The 15,426-nt window shown below is 32.4% G+C and overlaps 1 protein-coding gene across 6 annotated transcripts in view; it reads left to right on the top strand.

Moving 5' to 3' along the window:
* cpt1b (carnitine palmitoyltransferase 1B (muscle)) overlaps window positions 1–11,583 on the top strand; it is a 28,546-nt gene extending 16,963 nt beyond the window's left edge. For 5 of the 6 annotated variants that reach the window (XM_062041009.1, XM_062041013.1, XM_062041010.1 and 2 more), the window contains 7 exons: window positions 491–607; window positions 679–843; window positions 909–1,043; window positions 5,426–5,578; window positions 5,656–5,769; window positions 9,869–9,961; window positions 11,214–11,583. In XM_062041009.1, coding sequence (XP_061896993.1) covers window positions 491–607; window positions 679–843; window positions 909–1,043; window positions 5,426–5,578; window positions 5,656–5,769; window positions 9,869–9,961; window positions 11,214–11,468 — 1,032 coding nt within the window. In that variant the 3' untranslated portion in view covers window positions 11,469–11,583. The remainder of the gene's footprint in view (window positions 1–490; window positions 608–678; window positions 844–908; window positions 1,044–5,425; window positions 5,579–5,655; window positions 5,770–9,868; window positions 9,962–11,213) is intronic. The other variant, XM_062041014.1, reaches the window with a different exon arrangement.
* Window positions 11,584–15,426: the final 3,843 nt, after the last annotated feature.

Raw genomic sequence — 15,426 nt, 5'->3', positions numbered from 1 at the left:
GTGTTTGTGAGTGTGTATATGTGTGTGTGTGTGTTTGTGCGGGCGTGTGTTTATGAGAGTGTTTGTGTGTGTGGGTGTGTGTGTTTGTGAGTGTGTGTTTGTGTTACTGTGTGTGTGTTTGTTTGTGTGTATGTTTGTGAGTGTGTGTGTGTGTTTGTGAGAGTTTTTTTGTGTGAGTGTGTGTGTTTGTGTTTGTGTGTGTGTTTGCGTGTGTGTGTGTGTTAAAGTACCAATGATTGTCACACACACACACACACACACACACACACACACACACACACACTAGGTGTGGTGAAATTTGTCCTCTGCGTTTGACCCATCGCCTTGTTCACCCTCTGGGAGGTGAGGGGAGCAGTGGGCAGCAGCGGTGCCGCGCCCAGGAATCATTGAGTGTGTGTGTGTGTGTGTGTGTGTGTGTGTGTGTGTGTGTGTGTGTGTGTGTGTGTGTGTGTGTGTGTGTGTGTGTGTGTGTGTGTGTGTGTGTGTGTAGTACGTCCTGGCCACAGACTGCTTCCAGCTGGGCTACACAGAGGAGGGACACTGCAAAGGAGACATCAACAAGGGTCTGCCTCACCCCACCCGACTCCAGTGGAACATTCCTCAGGAGGTTCTTGACACACACCTGAAGTGTCCCTGCAGCATGAAGCTCCACGAAGGTGTGTTTGTGTGCCGCTCCAGTGCCAGAACATCATCGAGACCTCCTACGTGTCCGCCAAGAAGGTCGCCGACGACGTGGACTTCCACGGCTACGTCTTCAAGGACTTTGGGAAAGGTCTGATCAAAAAGTGCCGGACCAGCCCGGACGCCTTCATCCAGCTGGCCCTGCAGCTGGCCCAGTTCAGGGTGAGCGTCGCCCGGCCACGCCGCTGTCGCCTAGCAACACTGACGCGTCTTCCCCCACCCGGCAGGACCAGGGAGAGTTCTGTCTGACCTACGAGTCGTCCATGACACGCATGTTCCGAGACGGCCGCACTGAGACTGTGCGATCCTGCACCGCCGAGGCCGTCGCCTTCGTCGGAGCCATGGAGGACCAACGGAGGACAGTAAGTGAGGGCCCAGAAATTAATATTACTAATTTATATGATTTTATGTCATCACTTTAGATGTGTAACATGTATTTGCCATTTTGTCATGGATCTAATATCTGTATATTCAGTATTGAATGGTTACTTTCTACAACATTCATAGTACTGTAGGACAGTGGTCCCCAACCACCAGGCCACGGCCCGGTACCGGTCCGCGAACCGATTGGTACCGGGCCGCTCAAGAATTTAAAAAAAATAATAATACATTTTTATTTTTTTTTATGAAATCAACATAAAAAACACAATATATACATTATATATCAATATAGATCAATACAGTCTGCAGGGATACAGTCCGTAAGCACACATGATTGTATTTATTTATGTAAAAAAAAAAAAAAAAAAAAAAAAAAAAAGGGTTTGTGATTGTGTGTGTGTGTTTGTGAGAGTGTTTGTGTGTGTGTGTGTGTGTGTGTTTGTGAGAGTGTGTGTGTGTTTGTGAGTTTCTGTGTGAGTGTTTGTGAGTGTGTTTGTGAGTGTTTGTGATTGAGTGTGTGAGAGTGTTTGTGTGTGTGTATTTGTGAGAGTGTTTGTGTGTGTGTTTGTGAGTGTGTGTGTGTTTGTGAGTGTGTGTGTGTGTTTGTTTGTGAGTATGTGCGTGAGTGTTTGTGTGTGTGTGTGTGTGTTTGTGAGTGTGTGTGTGTGTTTGTGCGGACGTGTGTTTATGAGAGTGTTTGTGTGTGTTTGTGAGTGTGTGTGTGTGTTTGTGAGTGTGTGCGTGTATGTTTGTGAGTTTCTGTGTGAGTGTTTGTGAGTGTGTTTGTGTGTGTTTGTGATTGAGTGTGTGAGAGTGTTTGTGTGTGTGTACTTGTGAGTGTGTGTGTGTTTGTGAGTGTGTGTGTGCGTTTGTTTGTGAGGATGTGCGTGAGTGTTTGTGTGTGTGTGTTTGTGAGTGTGTGTGTGTGTGTGTGTTTGTGCAGACGTGTGTTTATGAGAGTGTTTGTGTGTGTTTGTGAGTGTGTGTGTGTGTTTGTGAGTGTGTGCGTGTATGTTTGTGAGTTTCTGTGTGTGTTTGTGAGTGTGTTTGTGTGTGTTTGTGATTGAGTGTGTGAGAGTGTTTGTGTGTGTGTATTTGTGTGTGTGTTTGTGAGTGTTTGTGTGTTTGTGAGTGTGTGTGTGTGTGTGTTTTTTTGTGAGTGTGTGTGTGTGTTTGTGAGTGTGTGCGTGTATGTTTGTGAGTTTCTGTGTGAGTGTTTGTGAGTGTTTGTGATTGAGTGTGTGAGAGTGTTTGTGTGTGTGTTTGTGAGTGTGTGTGTGTTTGTGAGTGTGTGTGTGTTTGTTTGTGAGTATGTGCGTGAGTGTTTGTGTGTGTGTGTTTGTGAGCGTGTGTGTGTGTTTGTGCGGGCGTGTGTTTATGAGAGTGTGTGTGTGTGTGTGTGTGTGTTTGTGTGTGTGTATGTGTTTGTGAGTGTGTGTGTGTGTGTGTTACTGTGTGTTTGTGTGTATGTTTGTGAGTTTGTGTGTGTGTGTTTGTGAGTGTTTGTGTGTGTGTGTGTTTGTGTGTGTGTATTTGTGAGTGTTTGTGTGTTTTTTTTTTTATGAAATCAACATAAAAAACACAATATATACATTATATGTCAATATAGATCAATACAGCCTGCAGGGATACAGTCTGTAAGCACACATGATTGTATTTATTTATGTAAAAAAATAAAAATAATTTTTTTTTTTTTTTTTTTAAATACACCCCCCCCCCCCCCCCCCCACCACCACCACCACCGGTCCGTGGGACAAATTTTCAAGCGTTGACCGGTCCGCAGCTACAAAAAGGTTGGGGACCACTGATGTAGGACCCTGAAATTAATATTACTAATTAATATGATTTTTAGGGCTGGGAATCTTTGGGTGTCCCACGATTCGATTCAAAATCGATTATTGGGGTCACGATTTGATTCAGAATCGATTTTTTTTTTCCTATTCAACACGATTCTTGATTCAAAAACGATTTTTATTTTTTTATTTTTTTTTATTTTATTTTTTTTATGAAAACAATACACAACAAGACCATAATAATGCAATACAATTTCAAAACAAAACCCGACCCAGCAACATTCAGAATAGCAATAAACAGAGCAATTGAGGAGACACAAACATGACACGGAACAATCTAAAAGTAGTGAGACAAAAATGAATATCATCAACAACAGTATCAATATTAGTAACAATTTCAACATAGCAGTGATTAAAAATCCCTCATTGATATTATCATTACAAACATTAATTTAAAAAAAAAAATACAAAAAATGAACAATAGTGTCACAGTGGCTTACACTTGCATCGCATCTCATAAACTAAATGTCTAATGATAATGTCAATGAGGGATTTTTAATCACTGCTATGTTGAAATTGTAACTAATATTGATACTGTTGTTGATAATATTCATTTTTGTTTCACTACTTTTGGTTTGTTCTGTGTGGTGTTTGTGTCTCCTCTCAATTGCTCTGTTTATTTCAGTTCTGAGTGTTGCTGGGTCGGGTTTGCTTTTGGAATTGGATTGCATTGTTATGGTATTGTTGTGTATTGTTTTAATTTAAAAAAAAAAAAAAAAAATTAAAAAAAAAGATTTTTTAAAAATGAGAATCGATTCTGAATCGCACAACATGAGAATCGCAATTCGAATTCGAATCGATTTTTTCCCACACCCCTAATGATTTTACTTTAATATGATTTTACTTGTATTGTCATCACTTTAGATGTGTAACATGTATATGCCATTTTGTCATGGATCTAATATCTGTATATTCAGTGTTGAAGGATTACTTTCTACAACATTCATAGTACCGTAGGACCTTGAAATTAATAATATTAATTAATATGATTTTACTTGTGTTACCATCATTTCAGATGTGTAACATGTAGGGATGTCCGATAATATCGGATAAATGCATTAAAATGTAATATCGGAAATTATCGGTATCGGTTTTTTTATTATCGGTATCGGTTTTTTTGTTTTTAAAAAAAAATTAAATCAACATAAAAAACACAAGATACACTTACAATTAATGCACCAACCCAAAAAAACTCCCTCCTCATTCACACAAAAGGGTTGTTTCTTTCTGTTATTAATATTCTGCTTCCTACATTATATATCAATATATATCAATCAATCAATCAATCAATGTTTATTTATATAGCCCTAAATCACAAGTGTCTCAAAGGGCTGTACAAGCCACAACGACATCTGCAAGGGATACAGTCCGTAAGCACACATGATTGTGCGTGCTGCTGCTCCACTAATAGTACTAACCTTTAACAGTTAATTTTACTCCTTTTCATTAATTACTAGTTTCTATGTAAGTGTTTTTATATTGTTGTACTTTCTTTTTTATTCAAGAAAATGGTTTTAATTTATTTATCTTATTTTATTTTTTTATTTTTTTTTAAAAGTACCTTATCTTCACCATACCTGGTTGTCCAAATTAGACATAATAATGTGTTAATTCCACGACTGCATATATCGGTTGATATCGGTATCGGTAATTAAAGAGTTGGACAATATCGGAATATCGGATGTCGGCAAAAAGCCATTATCGGACATCCCTAATTAATATGATTTTACTTTAATATGATTTTACTTGTATTGTCATCACTTTAGATGTGTAACATGTTTTTGCCATTTTGTCATGGATCAAATATCTGTATATTCAGTGTTGAAGGACTACTTTCTACAACATTCATAGTACTGTAGGACCCTGAAATTAATATTACTAATTAATATAATTTTACTTGTATTGTCATCACTTTAGGTGTGTAACATTTATACGTCATGATATATCAAATATCTGTTGTGGAGAATGCATATATTTTTAAGAGTTCTTTCTTTATTTATAGTCATGTTTAAAGCAGCTAATATTTACTCTTTTTGCTTGTATCTTATGTCGGCAAGTAAACTCTGTGCTTTACCTTGAAGCGTTGGAATGTGGGAGTTGTTGCACTCCCTTTTTTACCTGATCAGTATTAGAACAAAGAGGCTGTATTCCTTTCTGGGCCGGGTGGGGGCTGTTTTTCGTATTCAATAAGTTGTCTCTTCCCGTTTGATTTTCAGACCGCTTCTAGATGCCGCTATTAACGGACTGTAGGGCTGGTCTCCTAAAGCTTTAGTAAAACGTGATAATATTCCTACTCTGTCTTGATGGTCCGACTTACTCAACATATATGTCATCTGAAAGCACTTGGGATTGACCATTGACTTTTTTTCCCTGAGAGGAAGACTGGTCAGACGCATCATAGTACCGTAGGACCCTGAAATTATTATTACTAATTAATATAATGTTACTAGTCATTGGGCATGTGTGATAATAGTCACATTTATTAGGCTGGTTATTGGGCGTGTCTCCAGAACAGCCAGAGGCTGGCCTCGTTCCAGAAGGCTGCAGGGCAGCATCAGAACATGTACCGTCTGGCCATGACCGGTTCTGGGATCGACCGCCACCTCTTCTGTCTCTACATCCTGTCCAAGTATTTAGGTCTGGACTCCCCCTTTTTAAAGCAGGTCAGAGTTCACCACCATCTACGGACCAAAGTCCTGGTCTCCGACCTTCTAACCTTCTGACCTCGCTGCCCTTCAAGGTGCTGTCAGAACCTTGGAAGTTGTCCACCAGCCAGACTCCTCAGCAGCAGCTCAACTTAGTCGACCTCAGCAAGTTCCCCAAATATGTCAGTGCTGGAGGTGGATTTGGCCCCGTGAGTTATATCTCTTTTATTTCATTACATCAGTGACTTATATCTTTTATTTCCATTACATCAGTGAGTGATATCTCTTTTATTTCATTACATCAGTGACTTATATCTTTTATTTCCATTACATCAGTGACTTATATCTCTTTTATTTCATTACATCAGTGACTTATATCTCTTTTATTTCATTACATCAGTGACTTATATCTTTTATTTCCATTACATCAGTGAGTGATATCTCTTTTATTTCATTACATCAGTGACTTATATCTTTTATTTCCATTACATCAGTGACTTATATCTCTTTTATTTCATTACATCAGTGACTTATATCTCTTTTATTTCATTACATCAGTGACTTATATCTCTTTTATTTCATTACATCAGTGACTTATATCTCTTTTATTTCATTACATCAGTGACTTATATCTCTTTTATTTCATTACATCAGTGACTTATATCTCTTTTATTTCATTACATCAGTGACTATATCTCTTTTATTTAATTACATCAGTGACTTATATCTCTTTTATTTCCTTACATCAGTGACTTATATCTCTTTTATTTCCTTACATCAGTGACTTATATCTCTTTTATTTCCTTACATCAGTGACTTATATCTCTTTTATTTCATTACATCAGTGACTTATATCTCTTTTATTTCATTACATTAGTGACTTATATCTCTTTTATTTCATTACATCAGTGATGTAGTTATATCTCTTATTTCATTACATCAGTGATGTAGTTATATCTCTTTTATTTCATTACATCAGTGATGTAGTTATATCTCTTCTATTTCATTACATCAGTGATGTAGTTATATCTCTTCTATTTCATTACATCAGTGATGTAGTTATATCTCTTCTATTTCATTACATCAGTGACTTATATCTTTTATTTCCTTACATCAGTGACTTATATCTCTTTTATTTCCTTACATCAGTGAGTGATATCTAATTTCATTTCCTTACATCAGTGAGTGATATCTAATTTCATTTCCTTACATCAGTGACTTATATCTCTTTTATTTCCTTACATCAGTGACTTATATCTCTTTTCATTTCCTTACATCAGTGAGTGATATCTAATTTCATTTTCTTACATCAGTGAGCGATATCTCTTTTATTTCCTTACATCAGTAAGTGATATCTCTTTTATTTCCTTACATCAGTGACTTATCTCTTTTCATTTTCGTACATCAGTGAGTGATATCTCTTTTATTTCCTTACATCAGTGAGCGATATCTCTTTTATTTCCTTTCATCAGTGACTTATATCTTTTTTCATTTCCTTACATCAGTGAGTGATATCTATTTTCATTCCTTTACATCAGTGAGTGATATCTCTTTTCATTTCCTTACATCAGTGACTTATATCTCTTTTATTTCCTTACATCAGTGAGTGATATCTCTTTTCATTTTCTTACATCAGTGACTTATATCTCTTTTCATTTCCTTACACCAGTGAGTGATATGTCTTTTATTTCCTTATATCAGTGAGTGATTTCTTTTATTTTCTTACATCAGTGAGTTATATCTTTATTTCCTTACATCAGTGAGTGATATCTATTTTTATTTCCTTACATCAGTGAGTGATATCTCTTTTATTTCCTTACATCAGTGAGTTATATCTCTTTTCATTTCCTTACATCAGTGACTTATGTCTCTTCATTTCCTGACATCAGTGTCTTATATCTCTTTTATTTCCTTATATCAGTGAGTTATATCTCTTTTGATATCCTTACATCAGGGAGTTATATCTTTTTTAAATTCCTTACATCAGGGAGTTATATCTTATTTAAATTCCTTACATCAGTGACTTATATCTCTTATTTCCTTACATCAGTGACTTATCTCTTTTATTTCCTTACATCAGTGACTTATCTCTTTTATTTCCTTACATCAGTAAGTGATATCTCTTTTATTTCCTTACATCAGTGACTTATATCTCTTTTCATTTTCGTACATCAGTGAGTGATATCTCTTTTATTTCCTTACATCAGTGAGCGATATCTCTTTTATTTCCTTTCATCAGTGACTTATATCTTTTTTCATTTCCTTACATCAGTGAGTGATATCTATTTTCATTCCTTTACATCAGTGAGTGATATCTCTTTTCATTTCCTTACATCAGTGACTTATATCTCTTTTATTTCCTTACATCAGTGAGTGATATCTCTTTTCATTTTCTTACATCAGTGACTTATATCTCTTTTCATTTCCTTACACCAGTGAGTGATATCTCTTTTATTTCCTTATATCAGTGAGTGATCTCTTTTATTTTCTTACATCAGTGAGTTATATCTTTATTTCCTTACATCAGTGAGTGATATCTATTTTTATTTCCTTACATCAGTGAGTGATATCTCTTTTATTTCCTTACATCAGTGAGTTATATCTCTTTTCATTTCCTTACATCAGTGACTTATGTCTCTTCATTTCCTGACATCAGTGTCTTATATCTCTTTTATTTCCTTATATCAGTGAGTTATATCTCTTTTGATATCCTTACATCAGGGAGTTATATCTTTTTTAAATTCCTTACATCAGGGAGTTATATCTTTTTTAAATTCCTTACATCAGTGACTTATATCTCTTTTATTTCCTTACATCAGTGAGTGATATCTCTTTTCATTTTCTTACATCAGTGACTTATATCTCTTTTCATTTCCTTACACCAGTGAGTGATATGTCTTTTATTTCCTTATATCAGTGAGTGATTTCTTTTATTTTCTTACATCAGTGAGTTATATCTTTATTTCCTTACATCAGTGAGTGATATCTATTTTTATTTCCTTACATCAGTGAGTGATATCTCTTTTATTTCCTTACATCAGTGAGTTATATCTCTTTTCATTTCCTTACATCAGTGACTTATGTCTCTTCATTTCCTGACATCAGTGTCTTATATCTCTTTTATTTCCTTATATCAGTGAGTTATATCTCTTTTGATATCCTTACATCAGGGAGTTATATCTTTTTTAAATTCCTTACATCAGGGAGTTATATCTTATTTAAATTCCTTACATCAGTGACTTATATCTCTTATTTCCTTACATCAGTGACTTATCTCTTTTATTTCCTTACATCAGTGACTTATCTCTTTTATTTCCTTACATCAGTAAGTGATATCTCTTTTATTTCCTTACATCAGTGACTTATATCTCTTTTCATTTTCGTACATCAGTGAGTGATATCTCTTTTATTTCCTTACATCAGTGAGCGATATCTCTTTTATTTCCTTTCATCAGTGACTTATATCTTTTTTCATTTCCTTACATCAGTGAGTGATATCTATTTTCATTCCTTTACATCAGTGAGTGATATCTCTTTTCATTTCCTTACATCAGTGACTTATATCTCTTTTATTTCCTTACATCAGTGAGTGATATCTCTTTTCATTTTCTTACATCAGTGACTTATATCTCTTTTCATTTCCTTACACCAGTGAGTGATATCTCTTTTATTTCCTTATATCAGTGAGTGATCTCTTTTATTTTCTTACATCAGTGAGTTATATCTTTATTTCCTTACATCAGTGAGTGATATCTATTTTTATTTCCTTACATCAGTGAGTGATATCTCTTTTATTTCCTTACATCAGTGAGTTATATCTCTTTTCATTTCCTTACATCAGTGACTTATGTCTCTTCATTTCCTGACATCAGTGTCTTATATCTCTTTTATTTCCTTATATCAGTGAGTTATATCTCTTTTGATATCCTTACATCAGGGAGTTATATCTTTTTTAAATTCCTTACATCAGGGAGTTATATCTTTTTTAAATTCCTTACATCAGTGACTTATATCTCTTATTTCCTTACATCAGTGACTTATCTCTTTTATTTCCTTACATCAGTGACTTATCTCTTTTATTTCCTTACATCAGTGACTTATATCTCTTATTTCCTTACATCAGTGACTTATATCTCTTATTTCCTTACATCAGTGATTTAGGACAACTGTTAGGTGTTGAAAGGAATAATGTAGATAAACATCTGCCTAACTGAAAGTGATGACGTCAATAAAGGTTATTAAAGTGAAAGTGATGACGTCAATAAAGGTTATTAAAGTGAAAGTGATGATGTAATATGTTTATTTCAGGTGGCAGATGACGGTTACGGCGTGTCTTACATCATCGCTGGAGAAAACCTCATCACTTTCCACATCTCCAGCAAGTTCTCCAGTCCTGACACAGTAAATACTTGTAGTACTTCTTACTGATAGTACTACTACTGTATTTTGAGTAGTACTTCTTCCTGGTAGTACTACTACTGTATTTTGAGTAGTACTTCTTCCTGGTAGTACTACTACTGTTTTTGGGCTAGTACTTCTCCCTGATAGTACTACTACTGTTTTTGGGCTAGTACTTCTCCCTGATAGTACTACTACTGTTTTTGGGCTAGTACTTCTCCCTGATAGTACTACTACTGTATTTGGGCTAGTACTTCTCCCTGATAGTACTACTACTGTATTTGGGCTAGTACTTCTCCCTGATAGTACTACTACTGTATTTGGGCTAGTACTTCTCCCTGATAGTACTACTACTGTATTTGGGCTAGTACTTCTCCCTGATAGTACTACTACTGTATTTGGGCTAGTACTTCTCCCTGATAGTACTACTACTGTATTTGGGCTAGTACTTCTCCCTGATAGTACTACTACAGTATTTGGGCTAGTACTTCTCCCTGATAGTACTACTACAGTATTTGGGCTAGTACTTCTCCCTGATAGTACTACTACTGTATTTGGGCTAGTACTTCTCCCTGATAGTACTACTACTGTATTTGGGCTAGTACTTCTCCCTGATAGTACTACTACTGTATTTGGGCTAGTACTTCTCCCTGATAGTACTACTACTGTATTTGGGCTAGTACTTCTCCCTGATAGTACTACTACTGTATTTGGGCTAGTACTTCTCCCTGATAGTACTACTACTGTATTTGGGCTAGTACTTCTCCCTGATAGTACTACTACAGTATTTGGGCTAGTACTTCTCCCTGATAGTACTACTACAGTATTTGGGCTAGTACTTCTCCCTGATAGTACTACTACTGTATTTGGGCTAGTACTTCTCCCTGATAGTACTACTACTGTATTTGGGCTAGTACTTCTCCCTGATAGTACTACTACTGTATTTGGGCTAGTACTTCTCCCTGATAGTACTACTACTGTATTTGGGCTAGTACTTCTCCCTGATAGTACTACTACTGTATTTGGGCTAGTACTTCTCCCTGATAGTACTACTACTGTATTTGGGCTAGTACTTCTCCCTGATAGTACTACTACAGTATTTGGGCTAGTACTTCTCCCTGATAGTACTACTACAGTATTTGGGCTAGTACTTCTCCCTGATAGTACTACTACTGTATTTGGGTTAGTACTTCTCCCTGATAGTACTACTACTGTACTTGGGTGCAGGGTCTGACTTCGGGTGTGCTCCCTGCAGGACTCGTGCAGGTTCGGTAGGCACATCCAGAAGGCCATGGTGGACATCCAAGCACTTTTCAAGTCCACCAACGACAAGAAGACCTCCGAGTGTGACAAGAAGACGTCGGAGTGTGACAAGAAGACCTCCGAGTGTGACAAGAAGACGTCGGAGTGTGACAAGAAGACATCGGAGTGTGACAAGAAGACATCGGAGTGTGACAAGAAGACGTCGGAGTGTGCCGAGCAGCTGAAGAACGGGAAGAAACACAAGTAGTAGTCATGGTCGTGTCTAACTTCCTGCCAACATGGGCGATCAAGGAAGGATAAACGCTTCTGCTTCTAATTCTACTTTTCTGCATGTTCCTTGTAAATAAATCTACTTTTTGGAATCGTCAATGTTTGGGCAATGACTTTGCACCTGGTGTTAAGTAACATGACACCTATTATAACACCATTATAATGTCTACTTTATTTAAATACTTTTTAAACAATAACTGCTAAATCTACAGGTTTATTTCAAGATTTGATTTTTTAAAATAACTGATAAAGACAAACATTTCAAGAATTGATTTTTTTTTTAAATAACTGCTAAAAACTGACATTTAAAGACTTTACATTCGTTATTTAAAAAAAAAAAAACAACCTGCTAAAAACAAGACTTAATTAAAAAGACAAACATTCAAATATTTTTTTTATTGTTTTTTAAAACTGCTGAAGGCAGACATATTTATTTATATACTTCATATTTTTAATTGAAAATAAATGCTAAAAACTGAAGACTTTATATTTTTTATTTAGATAATTAATTGCTAAAAACATGTATTTAAAGACACAAATTGTTTTTGAAAAAGAACTGCTAAAAACTGACATTTAAAGACTTTGCATTCTTTATTTAAAAAAAAAAAAACCCTGCTAAAAACAAGACTTAATTAAAAAGACAAACATTCAAATATTTTTTTATTGTTTTTTAAAACTGCTGAAGGCAGACATTTATTTATATACTTAATATTTTTAATTGAAAATAAATGCTAAAAACTGACAATTATTTAAAGACTTTATATTTTTTATTTAGATAATTAATTGCTAAAAACATGTATTTGAAGACACAAATTGTTTTTGAAAAATAACTGCTAAAAACTGACATTTAAAGACTTTACATTCGTTATTTTAAAAAAACAAAACTGCTAAAAACAAGACTTATTAATTAAAAAGACAAACATTCAAATATTATTTTTGTATTGTTTTTTAAAACTGCTGAAGGCAGACATATTTATTTATATACTTCATATTTTTAATTGAAAATAAATGCTAAAAACTGACAATTATTTAAAGACTTTACATTTTTTATTTAAATAATTAATTGCTAAAAACATGTATTTAAAGACATAATTGTTTTTGAAAAAGAACTGCTAAAAACTGACATTTAAAGACTTTACATTCGTTATTTTAAAAAAAACTGTTAAAAACAAGACTTATTAATTAAAAAGACAAACATTCAAATTTTTTTTTTTTTTAATTGTTTTTTAAAACTGCTGAAGGCAGACATATTTATTTATATACTTGATATTTTTAATTTTTTAAAAACTGCTAAAACCTGACAATTATTTAAAGACTTTATATTTTTTATTTAAATAATTGCTAAAAACATGTATTTAAAGATACAAATTGTTTTTGAAAAAGAACTACTAAAAACTGACATTTAAAGACTTGACAGTTTTTTGTTTTTTTTAAGCTGCTAAAAACAAGACTTATTAATTAAAAAGACAAACATTCAAATGTTTTTTTGTTTTTTAAAACTGCTGAAGGCAGACATATTTATTTATATACTTGATATTTTTAATTTAAAAAACTGCTAAAAACTGACAATTTTTTAAAGACTTGATATTTTTTCTTTAAATAATTAATTGCTAAAAACATGTATTTAAAGACATAATTGTTTTTGAAAAAGAACTGCTAAAAACTGACATTTAAAGATTTGACATTCGTTATTTAAAAAAAAAAACCCTGCTAAAAATTACTTATTTATTAAAAAGACTTGATATTTTTATTTAAAAAATAACTGCTAGACAAACATTCAAAGAATTTATATTTTTTTGTTTAAAAAAAAAACTGCTAAAGGCAGACATATTTATTTATATACTTGATATTTTTAATTTTAAAAACTGACAATTATTTAAAGACTATATTTTTTACTTAAATAATTAATTGCTAAAAACATGTATTTAAAGACACAAATTGTTTTTGAAAAAGAACTACTAAAAACTGACATTTAAAGACTTGACGTTCGCTATTTAAAAAAACCCCCTGCTAAAAACGACTTATTTATTAAAAAGACTTGATATTATTATTTAAAAAATAACTGCTGGACAAACATTCAAAGAATTTATATTTTTTTGTTTAAAAAAAACAAACTGCTAAAGGCAGACATTTATTTATATACTTGATATTTTTAATTTAAAAAAAACTGCTAAAAACTGACAATTATTTGAAGACTTTATATTTTTTACTTAAATAATTAATTGCTAAAAACATGTATTTAAAGACATAATTGTTTTTGAAAAAGAACTACTAAAAACTGACATTTAAAGACTTGACATTCGCTATTTAAAAAAAAAACCCTGCTAAAAAAGACTTATTTATTAAAAAGACTTGATATTATTATTTAAAAAATAACTGCTGGACAAACATTCAAAGAATTTATATTTTTTGTTTAAAAAAAAAACTGCTAAAGGCAGACATATTTATTTATATACTTGATATTTTTAATTAAAAAAAACTGCTAAAAACTGACAATTATTTAAAGACGTGACATGTTTTATTTAAATAATTAATTGCTAAAAACATGTATTTAAAGACATAATTGTTTTTGAAAAAGAACTGCTAAAAACTGACATTTAAAGATTTGACATTCGTTATTTAAAAAAAAAACCCTGCTAAAAACGACTTATTTATTAAAAAGACTTGATATTTTTATTTAAAAAATAACTGCTGGACAAACATTCAAAGAATTTATATTTTTTTGTTTAAAAAAAACAAACTGCTAAAGGCAGACATTTATTTATATACTTGATATTTTTAATTTAAAAAAAACTGCTAAAAACTGACAATTATTTGAAGACTTTATATTTTTTACTTAAATAATTCATTGCTAAAAACATGTATTTAAAGACATAATTGTTTTTGAAAAAGAACTACTAAAAACTGACATTTAAAGACTTGACATTCGCTATTTAAAAAAAAAACCCTGCTAAAAAAGACTTATTTATTAAAAAGACTTGATATTATTATTTAAAAAATAACTGCTGGACAAACATTCAAAGAATTTATATTTTTTGTTTAAAAAAAAAACTGCTAAAGGCAGACATATTTATTTATATACTTGATATTTTTAATTAAAAAAAACTGCTAAAAACTGACAATTATTTAAAGACGTGACATGTTTTATTTAAATAATTAATTGCTAAAAACATGTATTTAAAGACATAATTGTTTTTGAAAAAGAACTGCTAAAAACTGACATTTAAAGATTTGACATTCGTTATTTAAAAAAAAACCCTGCTAAAAACGACTTATTTATTAAAAAGACTTGATATTTTTATTTAAAAAATAACTGCTGGACAAACATTCAAAGAATTTGTATTTTTTTGTTGAAAAAAAACCCGCTAAAGGCAGACATATTTATTTATACACTTGATATTTGTAATAAAGAAAAACTGCTAAAAACTGACAATTATTTAAAGACATGATATTTTTTCTTTAAATAATTAATTGCTAAAGACATAATTGTTTTTGAAAAAGATCTGCTAAAACTGACATTTATTTAAAGACTTCATTTTTAAAAATAACTGATAAAGACAAACATTTCAAGATTTTTTTTTTAATAACTGCTAAACACTGACATTTAAAGACTTGACATTCGTTATTTTAAAAAAAACAACCCTGCTAAAAACAACACTTATTTATTAAAAAGACTTGATATTTTTATTTTAAAAATAACCGATAGACAAACATTCAAAGAATTGATATACTTTTTTAAAACTACTGAAGGCAGGCATATTTATTTAAATACTTGATATTTTTTATTTTAAAAAGAAAAGATAAAACTGACAATTATTTAAAGACTTTATCTTTTTTATTTAAATAATTAATTGCTAAAAACATGTATTTAAAGACATAATTGTTTTTGAAAAATAACTGCTAAAATTGACATTTATTTAAAGACTTCATTTTTA

Source organism: Entelurus aequoreus, linkage group LG03 (assembly GCF_033978785.1).
Source record: "Entelurus aequoreus isolate RoL-2023_Sb linkage group LG03, RoL_Eaeq_v1.1, whole genome shotgun sequence".
In the NCBI taxonomy this organism is placed as follows: Eukaryota; Metazoa; Chordata; class Actinopteri; order Syngnathiformes; family Syngnathidae; genus Entelurus; species Entelurus aequoreus.
The sequence above is the reverse complement of the archived record's forward strand: the minus strand, read 5'-3'. Positions and strand labels throughout refer to the sequence as shown.